At 38.2% G+C, this 19184-nt stretch overlaps 1 protein-coding gene across 1 annotated transcript; it reads right to left on the bottom strand.

Annotated features, from left to right (window-relative positions):
* Positions 1-248: 248 nt before the first annotated feature.
* LOC107190387 (neurogenin-1) lies at positions 249-1568 on the bottom strand. Its single transcript, XM_015579181.1, is given in 3 exon segments — positions 249-764; positions 1454-1507; positions 1509-1568. Coding segments are annotated over 3 exon segments (630 nt in total).
* Between the last annotated feature and the right edge of the window lie 17616 nt (positions 1569-19184).

The following is a 19184-nucleotide window of genomic DNA, read 5'->3' as shown; positions in this document are numbered from 1 at the left end:
CACAATTTTCCAACGAACTTCACTATACATTCTTCCCAGTGAATCGTCCAATCCCAATTAAATTGTACCCTAAAACACCCGAGTACCAAAATCGTACTCTCCAACCACGTCTGTTCCTCGATCCACAAATTAAGTTCATCGTTCGCGAATTGTACCCTTAAAACTAACTCTCAGTACTCAAAATTGTACTCTCGAATCCCGATTATTCCCCGAACACCAACCGTGAGTCCGTTAATTCGCGATATTTCCTAAAGACACTGATACATGCTGGTGTGGCCCATGTGATAGGGCTGAGGTAGCTGATGCTGCGCGTGGTACATCCTCTGATCGTAACAGGGTTGATGGTACTGCTGCATCGGCGGGCTGACACTTTGGTCGCTGTAACAGTCGTACTCTTGCCACTCGGGTACGAATCTCTCCTGAGGATAGGGGAACGGCGTGTGAGACGGTCCGAGTCGCTTTTGGGCCGCCACCGCGCAGCTTCCTGTCGAGGATGTGATCATGTTCCCGTTATCGCTGATGCTCACTGTCACGTTGCCCACGTTCACGGTGATCTCGCCCGGTTCCGCGTTCCCTAGGGTTTGGGACAGCGCCCAGATGTAGTTGTGGGCGAACCGAAGGGTCTCGATTTTCGTAAGCTTAGTGTCTTCCGGGAAGGTCGGCAACGCCATCCTTAGCCGTTCCAACGCGTCGTTCAGGGTGTGCATCCTGTGCCGTTCGCGATCGTTCGCCTTTATACGACGGTTCCTTTTCAGCCTGAGCACCTGCGCACGAATCAATGGATACGCGTGATCATTTCAATCGGTTTTTACTTATATGTTGGTGGTCTTGGGCGCCCCCTCGAAACGAGCCGGATGGATGGGAGGATCGATTCTTTTGGGACACGTTTTTTTTGGTTTATGTATTAGCTTGAGTTATGGTTGGGCTCGTTTAAGATGACTGAGGAAATGGGATGAATGCGATGAAATATAGTTTATGATGATGAGGTTGATATATGAAATGTAATTGGTGGTTAACGTTGTATGTAGACCGTTCGAAAGTTGTAACGAAAGGAACAGAGACGGAATCGCAGAATATCTGTGAGATAATAGTTTAAACGAATATTGATACCGGTTTTCATTAATATATGTTATTAATATTTAGGTATAGAATATGCCTGGGTATTTTGATATTCAAGTTTGTACTTATACGTCATAGGAAATTGAAGAGTGTGGTCCAACGGAAGCAAAGATTAAACATTTATAAGTATTTCAATAAATTAATTGAATCGTTACTTCATTATTTCTAAGGAACTAATTACTAAAATATACAATTATTTGTAAGAAACATTACAAATTCTTCTTTTCATAAAGTGTCTTTGAGTCGCAGCAATTGCTTTTATTTCATCGAGGAAATACAAGGATACTAAACTGAGATATTTCAACGATAACATTGTATAAGGAACTATGCTTACTTGTGTAGGGCTCTTGCACCGTGTATTCCGAGTCTTCTTCCGCTTCTCCTCTTTCGGAAGAGCTCGATAGCTCGTCGAAGCCGCCTTCGCTGCAGAACGAGTACTCCGAAGACATGACAAATGCTATCTGCAAGAAAAAACAAATGGTATAAGAATAATTCGAGCAGGACAGTCTCATACCTCCAAATTTATTTTTTATTTCTACAACCCCCGTGCTTCGACTACAGATACAAATCTTCCATTCAATATCTTCGAAAATTCACAAATCGAGTATAAAAAACAATTTTATATGATTTTTTCGCAAATCACTCAACGTTCATATTTCCTTATTCATGTTATCAAAAAAGATTCACTCAGAGTCCTACCTGTAGAATTACTTAAACAAGGAAAACAACCCTTGTTGGTCCGTGTAATTTATCCAAATCGATCACTTCACAGAAACCAGCACATTTAATATTATTTATATGTATTATTTTTTAATATAATGGAAAATTGTATTCACAGCACAGCGCGAATGACCCGACGGCAGGGAGAAAAATAAAATAAGAAACGAGAAACGTTCCAGACGGGGCACAATTTGGTACTGCGAAAGTGGCATGGGGCTCTTAGGGCATATATACTCTCCCGGGGGTATTTTGCCCCCTCCATAAGGGCGGTCCGCCGTCTATGGGGCACCGTACCAAGAGTTCACCCCATAATCACGACGGAGGGGCACCTAACGTTCTCCCCTCCAATCCCTCTGTGTGCATTAGACGCGTGCCACGGTGATGTAGTCGTCCAGTTTAGGAGATTAGAGGTTTTTAGGGCGATTACACCTCTTTATGGATCTTACGCGAAGGTGAATACAAAGTTTTGTGGTGTGTCGAGGAAATTGTTGTTGTAAGAACGTTCTCGTGCATGGATAATCAGATTTCGCGCTTTCACCGGCTTAAAATCGTTCGTTTTTGACACATAATGTCTTTGCTGCTATCGAATAGTTATGTTTTATCATCTTTATTATTATTACGATCCTTCATTGTGCAGTTTATGTTTTTATGTTTTGAATAGTAGTGAAGAGGACGTTTTTCATATTTATGGAAAAATAAGTGTTACTGCTTATAAGTTGTAAAACGTAATAACATTATTGCTGATAGAACTGATTAAAATTATCAATTGAATATAACGTTATGAAAATTTTTATATTGATTATCGTTACAATTTTGTTTAGTAAAAGGTTTGTTGCGCGTCTAGTGATGTTTACCCTATACGCTGCAGTGTCTAGCGGGTTATCGATAAAAAGGGGCATCTATAGCATATGCAATACACAATTATTCACAAACCATTTTTTATTACGTATCCATTTTTAAACTATATAATCCTAAATTCTATATACGCGATTAACTTGTATATTCGTGTTTTCAGCTAATTAAACAGAATTCACAATTCGAACTTCCCAAAGGTTTCGTACATTGCCAAATAAAACTACATTTAGAGCAAATATTCATATTCAAAAGAAAATATAGAAGGTGATGGTTGGTATTAAACAACTATCTCTAAAATACATTACAAATGTTTAAACTTACCGACGGTACCGCACAGGAGAACGAATACAGCTGGGCGTGCTTTCGTTCACCACAATGAGGTTAAACTTTTCACTCAGAATCGTCGATTGAACGCTACCCCAGGATACGTGGTTAAAAATAAGTGGACGATAATCTAATAAAACCAACTACGGCCATCTGTCACATTCGCTAATCAGCTGATAATGCTCGGGACATCGCTATAGAAACGAGCAGGTAGATCGGCTGAAATAGACAGGTAAGCTCAGTGTACTTTCCACGATTAATCGATGCCTTTTCCTCTCATTCCTTATTATCTTCATAATTTTTCACTGATTATGCAACTGATTTTTGAACGATCCAAATTCACTTCTGAAACCGATGCAATATAAAAACATGAACTTCTTTGATAGTCCTAGTGAGACGTTAATAAAGAACCAAGTGTGATTCATGCAATTTATTAAACTGCTATTAAGAAACAAAAATTCCTTATATTATATTTCTTTTTCACTAAATCAATGTCTCTGTCTCTAATATGTATGTATAAAAAAACTAACAATTAATAAGTAATAAATGCAGCATGAAGATACTAATATAACACAATGACTGTATTCTTTTGAATATCATAAATAACTGATGAAAGAATATCACTTTTCTACGATACTTTAATAGATTTCAATGAATCGTGTCATGACGAAACAAATAACACCAATTTCTCAAGCATAAATTAATTCTTAAATGACAGTGTTGTCCTCTTCTTACACATAAACATGCAGGCAGAATGTAACAAGGCATCACTTATGTGAATTAATCAAATTTTCTCATATAACACTACATTAAGTGGTAAAACAATTTATTGAAGGTACGTGTACACGAAAGAACAGGTAATCTCAGGCTGAGCCCTCGTGAAATATGTAATTGCACGCGAGTAGACACACTTTCGAGGCTCCCACGAAATATCAGTATGCGAAGGGATTACCGGTACTGCGATAGTACAAGGGGTAATCAATGATTTCGACAAGTATTACCGTCCATCAATCACAGGTACGCCAATTATTTGACACCTTAACTTTATTAACTAATCGATAGTTATTCCAACATCCCGTGGTGCTCATCGCGTTTCGTTGAACCTGCTGTCTACTAATTAGATCAGTCTTGTTCGACCAATATTCGAGATCGGTTCTAAAGGGAACGAAAAACATCGGACCACGTGTGACGTGTTTGCATAACGATTCGTTATCGACCGTATATTCGCGTGTTCTAAGTGTACTGTCAATAATTTATTCATTGAGAACAAACAGATTTTGCCCCCGACACGAAAATCACCGTTCGTCACCGACAAGTAAGCCGTTCACCATGATTTATGAACAGGTTTGATAGTTCGTATCGTATTGATACTAAAATATTATACCGTTATGTATACTAAGAAATAATTTACTGACTTTAGTCAAATAAACAGCATAGTTTATTAGGTATACAAATAAGTAATGCACTATTCTTTGATGAAATCAGTATTCGGTTCTGGAGAAGCAAAGAGTCTATGCTATGAATAAAATCCATAGTGATCTTCCAAAATCTTACGTCAAGTTTACTCAGCAAAAGATCGAGAAGATATTCGGAATTTCAAATATATTCCCATAGAATTGAAGGAAGTAATGATATACCTAATAAATCAAAATGCCATTGAAAAATATTTGTTCGTTGAAAGTGTCGTAGGATTTTAGAGAACTTAGATAGATTTTGATTTTCATTTCAGATAAACACAGAATTTTACAGAATACACTGGATTACTCATTAGCACATTTAATATGTATAACTAATAATATGAAGACACACAAACATGTGTTAATTGTTTATGAGAACATAGCGATGAAGACATCCGATTCTCCTTCCCTTCTTCTTGTATTTCTCAAATAAGCAACAAGTTCTTCTATCCTGTTCCACGACGAACGATAATGGTTTCTCATCTTCGAAGCGTTATTGACGCGCGATAATAGTTTAGAACACGCGATCGCGGTAATTGCAGTGGCCGTCTGCCGCTGGTTTTTCATTTGGATTTCTCCCGTGCCCGTAAACGGAAGACGGATAATGATGCGTTTAATGAATGAAAATTATGAAACTGTATGACCATAAGATTTACATAATTGCCACGCTTCCGACTGATACTACACCGAACAACTCGATCATTTCCTTTTGTTAATTAACGCTCGATTTTCTTAAGCGAACAGCAACGGACACGCGCTACCCACATCGGTTATTATAATTTAAATACACACTGACGCTATGAAAGACGTCTTAAATTGTTTCTGCTAACTTCACGAACGTACTTACGAATATAAACAAGGAGTGCTAAGAATAATAACAGAAATTAACGTTTTTGTAGGGTGCGAGATAAATCATTGACTTTTTCATTTTCTGCTGATGACTGTAAAGGATAAACAAAAAGAAGACAGTTACTCTCATATTCTTGGACGGAGAATGTTAAGTACTTAAAATTTTTAGGAGAAAAATAGATAATTACTGATTTTTAATTCAGTGAGACCATGGTAATACCTTAAAAATACTAAATAAAAAAGTGGTATTTTCTAAGTAATACAATAATTGAATTTATAATGATTCGTCTACATGTATTTATTAAGATACTACAATTTTCCAATTAAAAATTTTTTCCTTTTTTCACCTATTCGCCCTGATTTCCCTATTTTCCCTTCTTCCACCACTAAAATTTTTAATTCAGTTCAATTTTTGTTTTCCCTGTAAAAATTCCTGAAACTGTTTGTCCTTTACACTTCAATTTTTCACCCCTTCAAGATCCATTCCGTCGACGATAAAACGGGAGAGTACCAGGTCAATCGAGCTCGAGCACGATCCATCAATGGAATTGATGCCACGCGATTTGCATGATACGGTTTGATCCGATTCGATCGAGTCTATTGAACGGACACTAAACGAAAGCCGTGCATAATATTGCTCTTTACGGATCGTATTTGCATCGAAGGTGCTCATCCATAACGCTCGCGATTATGCACCGGCGAGCAAGGTTCTTTCACCTTCTAGAACCTCACGGTCCCGTGTCCTTCGATATATTTTCACGTTTCATTAATTCCAACGTTGCTTTAGAAACTAATCTCATTGACGAATGTAAAAGCTTCAAGACGTCATATTTGAAATAAAATTATACATTTTTACGTTTCATTAATTCTTACGTTGCTTTAGAAACTAATCTCATTGACGAATGTAAAAGCTTCAAGACGTCGTATTTGAATTAAAATTTCTGTACGACTGCAATTTTTATGCCGAATTTTATTAGATCCGTAAAGACCTCAACTAATTGCTAAAGCAAGTTTACGGTGTTACGGTTTCCCTGGAAATACTTATAAACTTACCGTTTAACGGCTCGAGTAAAATCTTTATCACAGAGAAAGTTACAGTTAGGTGACTTTTACGATACGATAGATCCTAAAGAACTTCGACGCGCGAAAGCCAGGATTTGAGAAACCGCCATGGGGTTCTTTATGGCGAAAAAAGTGACTTACCGGTAAATATATTTTATTTTGAAGCCTTTTTATGTTAAAGTAAATTGAAGTAAGTCAATGTAGGTAAAACTGTTCAGTATACACGTTAAAATTGATGTGTAATCTCGATTTTCATCAACTAACAATAAAACTATAAAGACGTCGCTCAAATGTAACTAACAATAAGATATCATATAAACAGAAGAATTATCGTTTAATGTACATTAAATTCACATTAAATTTACATTAAATTCACCAAGAAATTTCAGAAACCACATATTTAACGGAGTGAACACTATGTAACAGCGGCAGTTGTATAATACTTTACACGATGTTATGGTTATTAAGTTTGTTTACACAAAACTGCTTTCTCTTTTTTATCACGTTATTACATCACATGTTATGCAGCGAAGAATCTTTCTATATAATACATGTATGATTGGAACCACACTAGTTTTGATAGTTCTAATTAAACCATAAATCACATTGATCAATTAAATTAGTCGCTTTTCATTGGTTTAGTTTTAATGAATTTCTTATGGTAATAAACGGTCAGTGATAAAGCGATAAAACAAAGAAGGTGTTCATTGTACTGGAACTGAAATACTGGTGAAACTCAATTAGACATTTTATTATTTCTCATTTTCACACAAACAATCCACATTTCTTCTTTTCCATTCCTCTATCCATTATTTACACAAAATGGAAATAAAAATCTGCATCGTAAAAAAAGGGCCTTTATATCAATCGTATTTTTTTTGCAAAAAGCTGGGGGTAAAGAATATTTATATTTTTAAAAACCATGGAAACCTGAAACGATGGTTGTATTTTTTCATCTTTCTGATCCGACATCGATAGTAAAGACAGGCTGCTTCAACCCTCTATCCGCGAAAGGGTGCACGAACCGTACCTCCGGGCAACCCTTTTCATACTTTGAAAAATTCGTGCCGTTCCGCCGATAAAAAGACCCCGTGAAATCGACGCCGTTTCAGACACATGTTCGATCTGCCCGCGGAAATATTGGGAATTACACGAAAGATTTGCTACCCGGTGCGTGCAGAATCGAAGATCAAATAAAATAAAAAAAGGGGCGTGCAGGCACGCAGAGGAGGAAGCTGTCGAACGCGGAAATAGGGTTCGTGGAAGGCTACTGAAACGATTCGCTCTAATTGGATAATTTATTGGCCACGTCAATAAATAATAATTCTGCAGTTGCTCCTGGCGGCCTCGGGTCGCGGATCGTTCTCCCTGCACGATTAATTTATCTACATTTTTTTTACACAATTTGTTGAGTAAACTGCCTTGCCTATGAAATAATTCAAGAAGAAAGGGGAAACATGAAAGTGAAAAACAAAATAAATTTTAACCCTTTTAAAAGAAGCATGTTGAGAGAATTTAGTTTTAAAGATGTATACTATAGTGTTAGTCAAAATTATACTATTGTACTGTATTACTTCTAGACTGTTTTCTTCATCCTGATGTCAGTTTTTACAAGATTTATTTGCAGAAACTGTAAATAAACCGAAATTCTTTACTGCATTGAAGGTTCTATGGAATCCCACATAAAATGAGAACCATATTAAAATTTATCAAAGTTCTGAATATAATGAATGTCAGAGAATCGAGTACGTATAAATGCATAAATTTCACAGTCAATTCATTCGTTCTGGTCAAATGTACAGTCTCGTTAACCTATTTCTATGCTAGTTATAAGCAGTTAAGATCAAATGTAAAAACAGTATTTCAGTATTCTACCCTTTTATATGTATATTTCCAATTGTGTAATATCCAATAAGAATCAATAATACAATATTATTATTATACTAAAAATAATATGTTGTGATTTCTATGATTTCTAAGTACATGACCAGACTCAGAGATTACAATTACTATAAATGCATAAAATCCCCACTCCGATAAATAATAATTTACGCAATAATAAAATCTGACCTGCTATAATCCAATACTAAAAAAAAATTCTAAAGATTTCTATACAATACTGTTGCAACTATCACCATGGAAGTTGTAGAACTGAAAAATTGCTGGAGGTGTTGCCAATAGGTACCGAAGACCGTTCGAGCGAGCGAGCAGTGCACGGTAACAGAGCCGGTCGCCGTAAAAGGTTTTGCCTGCAAAAGGCGTGCTTCGTGAGAAGTGGGTTAACTAACTGGCAACACCCATGTTTCATATAGTTCACGGGAGTTTTCCCAGAGATCCGGCAACAAGCGCCGTGATAAAACCCGCTCCGAGAGCCGCAAGAAAGAGAGAAGACGCCGATGATCTTTTGTGCAAGAGGACGCGACGCTTTGTCCCACGGCTTTCTTCCCCTTGCACCCGCGACAATGGCGGTGTATATGAACGTGCGGATGCGATCACTTGCGTGGTCTGTCGTTGTATTGCACGTGACACCGTAGGTATTACGACAGATTCGAGGATAGCGATGAGGTAACAACCAGGTGAGCGAAGAAAAAAAGAGGAAAATATGGTAGACTCGGAAGATTTTAATGACGCCCGGTAATTTAAGGTCGGTGTTAAGAATTTTTAATGATTGTCTGTAATTATAACAGTGTAAGCAAAAATTCCCCTCATGGGAGAGTGATTCTTTGCGGAAGAATACGGTACTGGAGGGAAGCATAGTTTATAATTAATTGGTAGGGGGAATAAGGCAATTCAGAAACTACATTTTAATAGAGTCTTAACGTACGAGTAGGAGTCATGATGTAGAATATATTAACGTGAACTACATAGTATTCAAACGTTTTAGAATTCTGTTATTGTATTAAATTGTTGCAGTATTTTCGTTATTTACTCTGCTTTAGGATACTTAAACTAAGGTTGTCAGATGATTTCAATTGATTGAAAATAGGTATGTTTATTTAAAGATTGATTTTAATTGAAAAGTTGTAAGACAGGAGTTGAATAAGTAGTGTGCTGAACATAATCGAAACATTAACCCTCGGTTGGCATTGATCAGGTCATTTGACAACTTCTTGCGATAACTAATTTAAGTTTGTTATTTACATTAATTCAAATGGAAAGGAAACTAATTTGCAAAGAAATTTGTTCAAAAAGTGCATTTAGAATGGATGATGTATGATCGTCTAAATGAACCCTATACCAAGTAAATACAAATAAATAATCAATACATTCGTTCGATACCGAGGGTTAATTTATAGTTACAAATATGCATGAAATTAAAAATTTTAGAGATAAAGATTCACTATATGAGTCCCATACGTATCAGAACAGTATTCTGATATGTTACACTTCGTTTCCACGCATCGAGTACTTATCAATTGACATTTAAATTTACATTCAAGCCTTGCCGGTATAGGTATGCTGCTGGGAATGTCCCGACCTTCGACGTAAACGCTTGGCATTCGCGTACGTACGATTAATTCGAACTTCTGCCAGGTGATAAGAATCTAGGATAAGAATACTCAAACGAACTATGTAACCTTCTCTCACCAGGCAACACGTGGTCTCCTCTCAAACGAGTGTCTGATTCCCCTGTTGAAAAATCCACGCGCTCGATCACCAAGCGGACGCGATCAGAGTTGTCCCGATAAAGGGGAAAACACACTCTGTTCGACTTTTCAGAGTCGACCGATACTTTATCGTCGGAGGTGGAGCTGTTCGCCTCGGCCTTTGGTAACTGTACACGTCCCCTTCTCGTCTTTCCGACACCGTCTTTCTCTGGCCGCTTCTCGTTCCCTTCCTCGTCGCCGACGTCCTCTTTCCCGCCATCCTGTTTATACTCGACCTTTCCGCGAGTCACGGATCCTCCTATCCTACATTCGTTCGGTATCTAGGAAAGTGTAGGAAATTACCAAAGTGAAGAGAACCACAAAAATTTGTTTCTATTGAATTTGTCGTCGCATATATTGTAATCTATGGCTTCGTTGTCATCGATGAATGAAAGGTGGACCTGTTCTCCATGAACATGTAAAAGACCTTGTTCAAAAGTTGTAAAAAGTTGGTCAAAAGGTAAGAATTTAGTCGGCTCTGTTGCGTTGAACAAGGTTTAGAATTTTAATTGTATAATAGAATAATGTCCCTTGTAAGTGTCCAAATAATTATGTTGTTTTCTTGAATCACAGCTGGAAGCACCTTGTATCTACGTAAAGGAAAAGGTATAGTTAAAACTAATTTATAGTGAAAGGCAAGTAGAACAAAAAGGTACATACAATTCAATTTTACATTTCATTTACATGTTATAATACATTCTGTAAATTTAATAGTTTATGTTTGTAAATTTTCCAATAGCTTTCGTCGTATTCTGAAACACAATTTACTTCAAAGAGGGTCTTATATACCTTGTTTCCCCTTCAGTTTTTTTATTTTCGCCAAAATAGAGCTACAAAAAAGGGGCAAAACAACCGGAAACGGATTTCACTTCCTCATAAATTTCTTTACAGTTGCAGAACAATTTCTTCTTCATTCTTCCGCTATCTACAAAATCAATCTACAAAAACAAAAACAAAAAGATCCTTTAACCCTTTTTTTTTCAGATGATCTCCGTCTTGATTGTGTCCATCTGCCCTTTAACGTACATACTCTAAAAATGTCTCTTATCTATATTTACCTGCTCGATCGAAAAAAAGCAGCGAAAGCAGAAAGGCAGAGAGGAAGAGATCGCAAATAATCTCGTTCTTGTCCTTTCAGCGACATCCTATCCCGGCTACCATCCCCGTCCCTCTCAGTTTCCGACGTTCGCCGATCTTGTCGTCCTTCTTCTCGAGCGGGCTCACCTTTTTCAGCCTGTCGATCGGACAAAGAGATCGAGAGAAGAGAAAAGAACTTGCTGGCTGGCCCGATGGAACTTTTGCACTTTGCAACCAATCTTTCATCCTGGTCGGGACCTTTTGCACCGTTCCGATGGGAAATCCGCGAGATCCAACACGGTCAAAGCACGTTTGCCATGAGTGTCGTCACGCTCACAAGCGTATACACGTGTACGGTTTTCAGCAACAGTCTCCACGTTTACTCGTTGCATTCAACGTAGCTCCGTTTCCTTGTTCTCGACGGCGCATAACAAGGATGTAGATAGAATCAACATTGTTGGACACCGGGTCGGATTTGGAGAAAGTCGGGGATCTATCAGACCTCTACACCGTTGCGCAACGTTCCATCAATGGCGGTCTCGAATAGTCGATTAATTAGTTAATTACTGGGAGTTTAATTAGCTCGTGGGAGCACTTTGGATATGCGTAACGGTTATGAAAGATGAAAAAATTTCTAGCTTTTGGTGAAACTTCGCAACTTGGACTCAGACATGGTACACTGTACGTTCAAAATGTTCCCAGGGATTGAATTAAAATATACAGGGTGTCCTACCTAACGTGAGCACCTTAGATACCTTACTTGCTTTTGATTTGCAGAAAATTTATTTTAAGAAATACTCAAAGTGATGTCTATCAATTTCGATACATTTTTAGACTAATTATAATTATTTTATTATTTACATCTACTCTCATATATTTGTCGATTTTTCGTACTCAAGGTCGTATGAAAGTCACACTGCTATAGGTCATTAGATTGGTCTTGATCTTATCTATTACGCTATGCTGATAAAAATCGATGATATTGAAATTTCGAGAAATAAGACCTTGAGAAAAAGTTTTACTTATCATATGTACTCCATCTAACCAAATAATACTTTCCCCTCGCATTTTCTTGTATTTTCAGAGACAAGTGAGATATTGAATGTGTTCACGCTAGGTGGGGTACGCTGTATTGTAATTATTTTGATATTTATGGGGAAGTGCAATGTGCTTTGTTCCAATTAAATACTACATCCATTATATTGTACGGACAGTTCGTAGCGTTCTTTTTAGGGCAGCGTTACAATCTGTGTTTTTCAATTTACATCAAGTACTCACTCACTATTCTCTTTCCTCACAATTCCTTTCCATTTTTCACTTAATTTCACTGTACCAGTTATGTACAACCTCAATTGCACGTTCAAAAGTATCTTATTAGACAATAAAATCGCCGTTCTACATAACCAATACAATCAAATTAAGTGAAAAATGGAAAGAAATTGTAAACAAAAATAGCAAGTAAGAACAGAATACAAATAGAAAACCATAGATTGTAATGCTGTCAACCCAACTGCATCTTTACCGTAAACAAACCAACGTCAAGAAGAAACCAGTTACATTTACCACAAAAACCTGATAATTCCAATACATTGAAAATAAAACCACGTCTTTTACCGTACAACGACCGAACATGCCCACTTATCCAGTATCCAGCACACGGAGATTCTACCCTCACAATATCCCTTAATTATCTCCCGAGCTTCGATTTTATTTACCATTATCGGCTGCACCGTCCCACGAAGGAAACGTCGACGAGGGCTCGTTATCTCCTGGCGAGGGCCGCAAATTTTCAAGGAACGCTCGCACGTGTCTTCCTCGTTTTCCATTCTCGACTTCCTCGTGGCCCTTATCGGCGATCGTAGAAGAACGCGGCGCAACGTTGCCCCTGAGCAAGACGATAAACGTCCGCGTCGGAGGATTGCCCGGTTGCTCGTCTCGGATAATCAGGTGAGTGCACGCGTCCCGCGGGAACGGCCCAGGTTGCGCTATTCGCGTGTAAGTATAGGTATGCGGCTCACGTGGGCTTCCGTAAGTGTGTCGAGCCTCGTTTCCGGTAGGGATGCTCCGGTGCTTCCAGGTCTCGCGGCACGTGTGTGCGTGTCGCGAAGAAAAACTTGTTCCGTAAAACTCGGTTGCATGATGTACCGTGCGCGAATTAAACTTGAAATAACAGGTATACGGGATTGATAGTAGAGATGTCTGATTCCGATGTGATTCTACAGAAGATCGATTCCCTTTGGCGACACGCCACTGCCGTGTATATAACACGTATACTACTGACCAAAAGTATGGAACCAGAGTTGATGACTAATGGAATAGTAAGTTATTATCCTGTTACGATATAATGAAAGTTACGGATTCAGTATATACAGTGTGTTTGGTTTAAATAGACCCACTCGAATGTCTCCGAAACAATTGACAATTTAATTGATTTCTGATGTAACTTTTTCCTATGTGGTGGTGTAGAGGTCATATGAAGGTCAACTTCGATTTTTCAAATGGAATCGTGTATTTCTTAACGCACTAATTTTCCATACGTGACTTTACGTAGGGAATAAAAGTAGCATCAAATGGCGCATTCAAAAATATAAGATTGCATTTAAAAAAAAAAGTTGAGCTTCATATGATCTCTGTCCATCCACATAGGAAAAAATTAATCACATCAGAGAGGGAGATGATTCTAATACCATTTAACTATTGCCTGAAACATTTTTTAATACAGTCGACAGTTTCCGAGATATTCAAGTGAGTCGATTTAAATGGGACACCCTGTATACAAATCATTTCCCAACAGTTTTAACGGGTTACTTTAATTAACTCTTTGTAGAATAATACTTTTCTGTTATTTTAATTATCTGACCTGGTCCCATACTTTTGGCCGTTAGTGTGTGTTATAGATGGCAGGGACGTGTTACTTAAAGGAATCGATCTTCTGAAGAATAGAATCGGAATTGAACATCCCTAATTGATAGGTGGTAGATAGAAGATGTTGTTCGCGGATGACACACGTATACTCGCAACTTGAGGAACGACCCTGGTTGTTTTCATGAGAATCACGTCGCGATGGAAGATTGTTGCGTGGTCACAAAAGCAGACGAGGACTGGTGAGAATGGGGCTAGGATAGCATTAAATATGAGTCTCATTGCTATAGAGGACGTTAAACCGTTGATTACTGGCGTTTCAATTATATACAGGCGTGTTTATTCTTTCTGTCCGCTTGAACTTTCTAACTTGGCGCTGCTCGACTCGGAAGCGACATTTTCCCTTTTGTTTTGCAAGAATTTCTCAGTTTTATTCTAGGTCTTTTTCTAAAAACAGTTGACGGCAGTTCTACTTCGCTGACGTAAACGGCCTCGACCGAATGACGTTCTCTGACGATTTTTATTTTTTAACGGAACATGTATCCGTCAGGTCGAAGAAGAAATTTTAAGCGAATTGGGTATTTCACTAGAATAAAATTCCAGAAGAATTATTTCCATTTTAATTTCAATTTCAAATCTTTAAGTTGAATGAATCGAACAATTTCAAAGTTCCTTTCTTTCAGATTAATGTGTATTTTATTAATGACTTTTGTAGTTATTCTATTAAACAAAGTCATGAAAAAGACTATAAATTCAGAAACGTAAATATTATCAGTGGTTTCCAGTTACCACATCGTGGGTAAACACCCCTCTGAAGTACGTCTGATAATATCCACGACACAGAAGAATAGAAAAATTGCAAAGTAAAGAAAAGTAAAAAAAGGATTCAGTAATGAATTTTAGTCTTTCGCAACATACAAACTAAAAACAGATCTAATCGTTAATGCTTTCTATATAAGATGGTCATCAATTTACATTAGTTGCTGTTAGTCTAAAAAATGATCATTTACACAAACAATAATGAGTATACTTTTTCCTACAGCAGTACAACACCCTAAAGGCTCAAAAATATTTATAAATTCAGCAAAGGGATTAAAGGACGAAATTTAATCGCAATTTGTCATTTTTTTAAAATGAAATCTAGCAACAATAGGAATTTCGAGTCGCAGGTAATTCCGTGTCGCGGCACGTTTCTCCTACGCACGATCACAGCCATGATGGAACCACGAAAGAGACTCACCTGGCACGTCGAGGCACAAAAGAATCAAAAAGGTTCGCCCCCCTTTCGCTCGCAGTTACGGGGCACAGACTGTACTCTATCCTTCGAGCGTAGCACCATCTCTCTCTTTCATTTTCTCTTTCTCTCTCCCCGTTCCTTCCACTCCCATAGCGGAGGCCGCATACCTCCTTAGGATGCAGTGTAGACCTGTCCATTGGCTGGCAGACATCGGTTCTTTTCCGAAACGGCGGACGACTCACGAGACCTGGTGAATAGATACCAAGCGATAGTTCTACAGAGACCGTGCCGGTGGCGTCATGAGGTTCAGTGAATACGCGAACGTTCTTTGAACTCGTAAGTGGCTCAGGCGCAAGAAGACGGGGCGAAAACGAAAAACACACGTGGGTTGCGATGAGTTGATACCGTGCCGCGAGGAAGAAGGATCTTGGGACCCCGACTTTATGAGGTAAGGACCATGGAGGATATCGTTTCGTCGTCTACGCGAGTGCTAGTGACCAAACAACAATATGTTCCAATATGTTTATCTAATATCCACGATTTATTACGGATCGGGGGAACAGGACGCTCCGGGAATTGTGTTTCGAAGGATGAACAGGAATAAGCCTCTTGAGGTAATGCTGCTTGAACTGAAAGCGTTCACGTAACGTTAAATTCACCAGGTGTTTAAACTCGTTTCACCCGTACCTTTTTCGGTACCGATACCATCCAGTCGTGGCGATGTAATGAAATAGTCTTGAAGTCCACGTTGCGACACGAAATCCTTTTATATTGAGTGTCAGAGACTTGATTTCTCGTTATTCGCGTTAGATTGTATAATGTTCGTGTTTCCTTGACCTTTGATATTACATTGCATCATTTAGGAATGTACGATTCAAATCGATATTTAATTGTTCTTTTGTATGTCTTACTCATTTTGAGCTCTATAGAGCTTTAAACTCAGAGACTATCATCAGAGAAAAAAATAAATTGATATGCGGTTGTTCGGTTCTCTAGAAGATTATCGGTTAAATTCTTTAAATTCTTGTATATCGATCCCTTTCGGACCGTAAATGTAATGGCACCAATGACAATGGCACGAAGCACGCGGATCTTACCAAACTCCGTCACCGTTTTCGCCACTCCGCCGGAAACCAGTCTGACCGGCCAGCGTGCTAGTCGACGTCGTGGCTTCGAGGAACCGGTGTCAAGTTCGTGGAACAGGAAAATCTCGAACGAATTACTTGTACAGATTAGTCCACTAATTTCCTAATATATGCAACCTTGATCACACAGGAGAACCAATAAATTTTCCTGCTATTAGCAGCCAACGTGTTATAAATCTCTGCTCCATAAAAGCAGTCTTATTTACCTTCAGAAATAAAGGCAACTAACCCGTTTGTACATGTCACCCCAGTTTCCATAAGCGTTGAACTCTCCGGGTTTCCGTATTTCCAGCAACTGCATCGGAGAACAACACTAAAAAATTTCGAGCATCACGCTACGTACATTTTGGAAAGTTCTGATGTTTCATAATAACAATGTTATTTCTCTTCTCCGTTAAGGTACAGCTTCATAAATGAAGATGAATATTATGTAGTATTTTCTTTTAAGTAACTTGACAGATCACATTATTCAATGCAGTAAATTTCTAAAGAATATACTTTCGAGAAATACTTTTTGAAGTTTTTAGTTTCATCTCCGAAACTATTGAGGATATTAAACAATGTTTTAGACCAAAGTTAAGTGATATCAGGGGGTGCACTTTCCTATGTTACCCTTTTCTATGTGCACGCGTAGAGCTCAAATGAACGTCAACTTTGTTGTTTTTTTTTTAAATAGAATCGTATATTTTTCAATGTACTACTTGATGCTACTCGTTATTCCCTACATAAGGTACTAAGTCACTTATGGCGAATTAGTGCTTTAGAAAATATACGATTCCATTTAGAAAAACAAAGTCGACCTTCACATGACCTCTACGCGTTCGCATAGAAAAAAAGCTACGCACATCAGAAAGTGTGCCTTCTGATACCACTTAATTTTTATCTGAAATATTTTTTAAAATCGTTAACAATTTTGGAGATATCTGAGTTTACGAAAAACAATAAGTATTCTCCAATAAATCTTGAAAATTAAATATACCAAAAGATAATAGCCCAGAATTCCCGGATGAAGGATATAAATTCGAAACATCTGAACGCATCGATGCGGCCTGTCACACACCCCTGCTTTCTAAGGAAGTCGAAGTGCCGGGCAATAAAAATGCCTGATGGGGACGGGAAACGAAGCGCGTGGCAGGACGCTACCTTTTCTTAGTCATTCATCCCGACGTCACCTGGTCACACAGTGTCAGGATTCCAGCCGCGTAACGTAATGGCGGGAACGGCGGTGGGGGTATCGTAACGGATTTTTTTTTTGCTCTCTCTTCCTCCATCCTTCGTCGAACGGCTACCCGTTTTCTGGCTTCTCTCTGTTTCACCGCCTTTCCCGGCGATTAACGAGTCTACATAGAACACCAGGACCCCTCGGAACAGTTAACCGCGCCACGCGTGTACACTCCATTGCTTTTTCGCGGCGGTCGAAAAGAGAAAATCGGTCCCGGGGATGCGATGAAACTGGACTTTCTGCTACGGTGTGCATACCTACGCGGTTCTACGCCATTGGCCCGGCGAGACCGGTATAACGCGGCGTTGGCGGCCCGCGAAAATTTCATAGTGGCCGTTTCGAAATTGAAAAATTGAAGAGTGCTTGTGGAAAACACTGTAAATGCCAAAATTGAACAATTTTGTATTTTTTTTTATTGAAGAATATTCTATGTGACAATGGGGGTACTGTAGCATAGAATTTTTTGTGACACTTGCAATGTTTTCTATAAACACTGTTTCATTCCTTTGACAAGAATTAGGAGAGAAAAATCGTAAATAAAAAAACGTGTTGGGTTTTTGACGTTTATTTTTCTCTATATTGATGTAATTGTCAATAGAGATTTGTGACATAAAAGAGTCTAGTAAATTATTGTATTTATTACATTTATATTTTTCATTGTTAATATGTAACTTCGCGTTTGACTGATTCCATGAATCTACTTAAATGACACTTTTATCTTTTCGTTAGTTTTTCTGTGTAACCTTCTTCCTGCGCTTCAGGATTTGTAAACTTATTTCTTCTCATCTTTTATTTAAAACATATCTTCTCTTCTTGCATACATTTCCTTGCAATTTGTAATTGTAACGAAGTCGGAATTTTTTTATTAGACTGTGGATGTTTATGGAAATAAAGATTTTTATGGGCTAATTTACAGAGACTGGAATCAAGTGCAAGTCTATTCAATCTGTTAAGGGTTCGAAAAAAAATACAAACATGATTGCACTTCATTAATGTTATTACATTGCACTAGATTTTTGAATGACTATGTGGACTACAAATACATAACATCCACAGTCTAATTATTGTAAATATTTTAAGCAATATTGACGCTTGTATTTGACTACGTCGAATGATGTACACTCAATTAATGAAGTCAGAGTGCAAGGAATATTACTCGACTCGTGTCGACGTAACCGGAGAATAATGTACTAAATGATCATCCTGTGGCGTTTAATTTTATTATACCTTTATAGTACTGTCGACTATACATACGTCGCAATTGAGAATACATATTATCCCGTGACACGTTTTACCACGTATTACTTCACGGAATTCTATTGCGACTCATCACAGTGCCCCAGCAATTTCTACGAAGCCCTTTTTGTTCATGGGAACGAGTAGCTCTAAAACAAACATACACTCGCGGGGCCGACTGCCGCGAAGAAAAGCTTTCTATCAGATCTAGCACAGAAATTAAATTCGCGGCCGCTGTAGAAAACGTAATGAACGATGAAATACTTATAAGCCGGTGACGAAACCGGTTTCCTTATTAATCGTACATCAGCTCATGAAGTTGAGCACGATATCCTGCCGATATTTCGCGAGGGTTTATCGACGATTACACCA

This window comes from Dufourea novaeangliae, unplaced genomic scaffold (genome assembly GCF_001272555.1).
Source record: "Dufourea novaeangliae isolate 0120121106 unplaced genomic scaffold, ASM127255v1 scaffold177, whole genome shotgun sequence".
NCBI classification, from domain to species: Eukaryota; Metazoa; Arthropoda; class Insecta; order Hymenoptera; family Halictidae; genus Dufourea; species Dufourea novaeangliae.
This window is presented reverse-complemented; position numbering and strand designations above follow the sequence as displayed.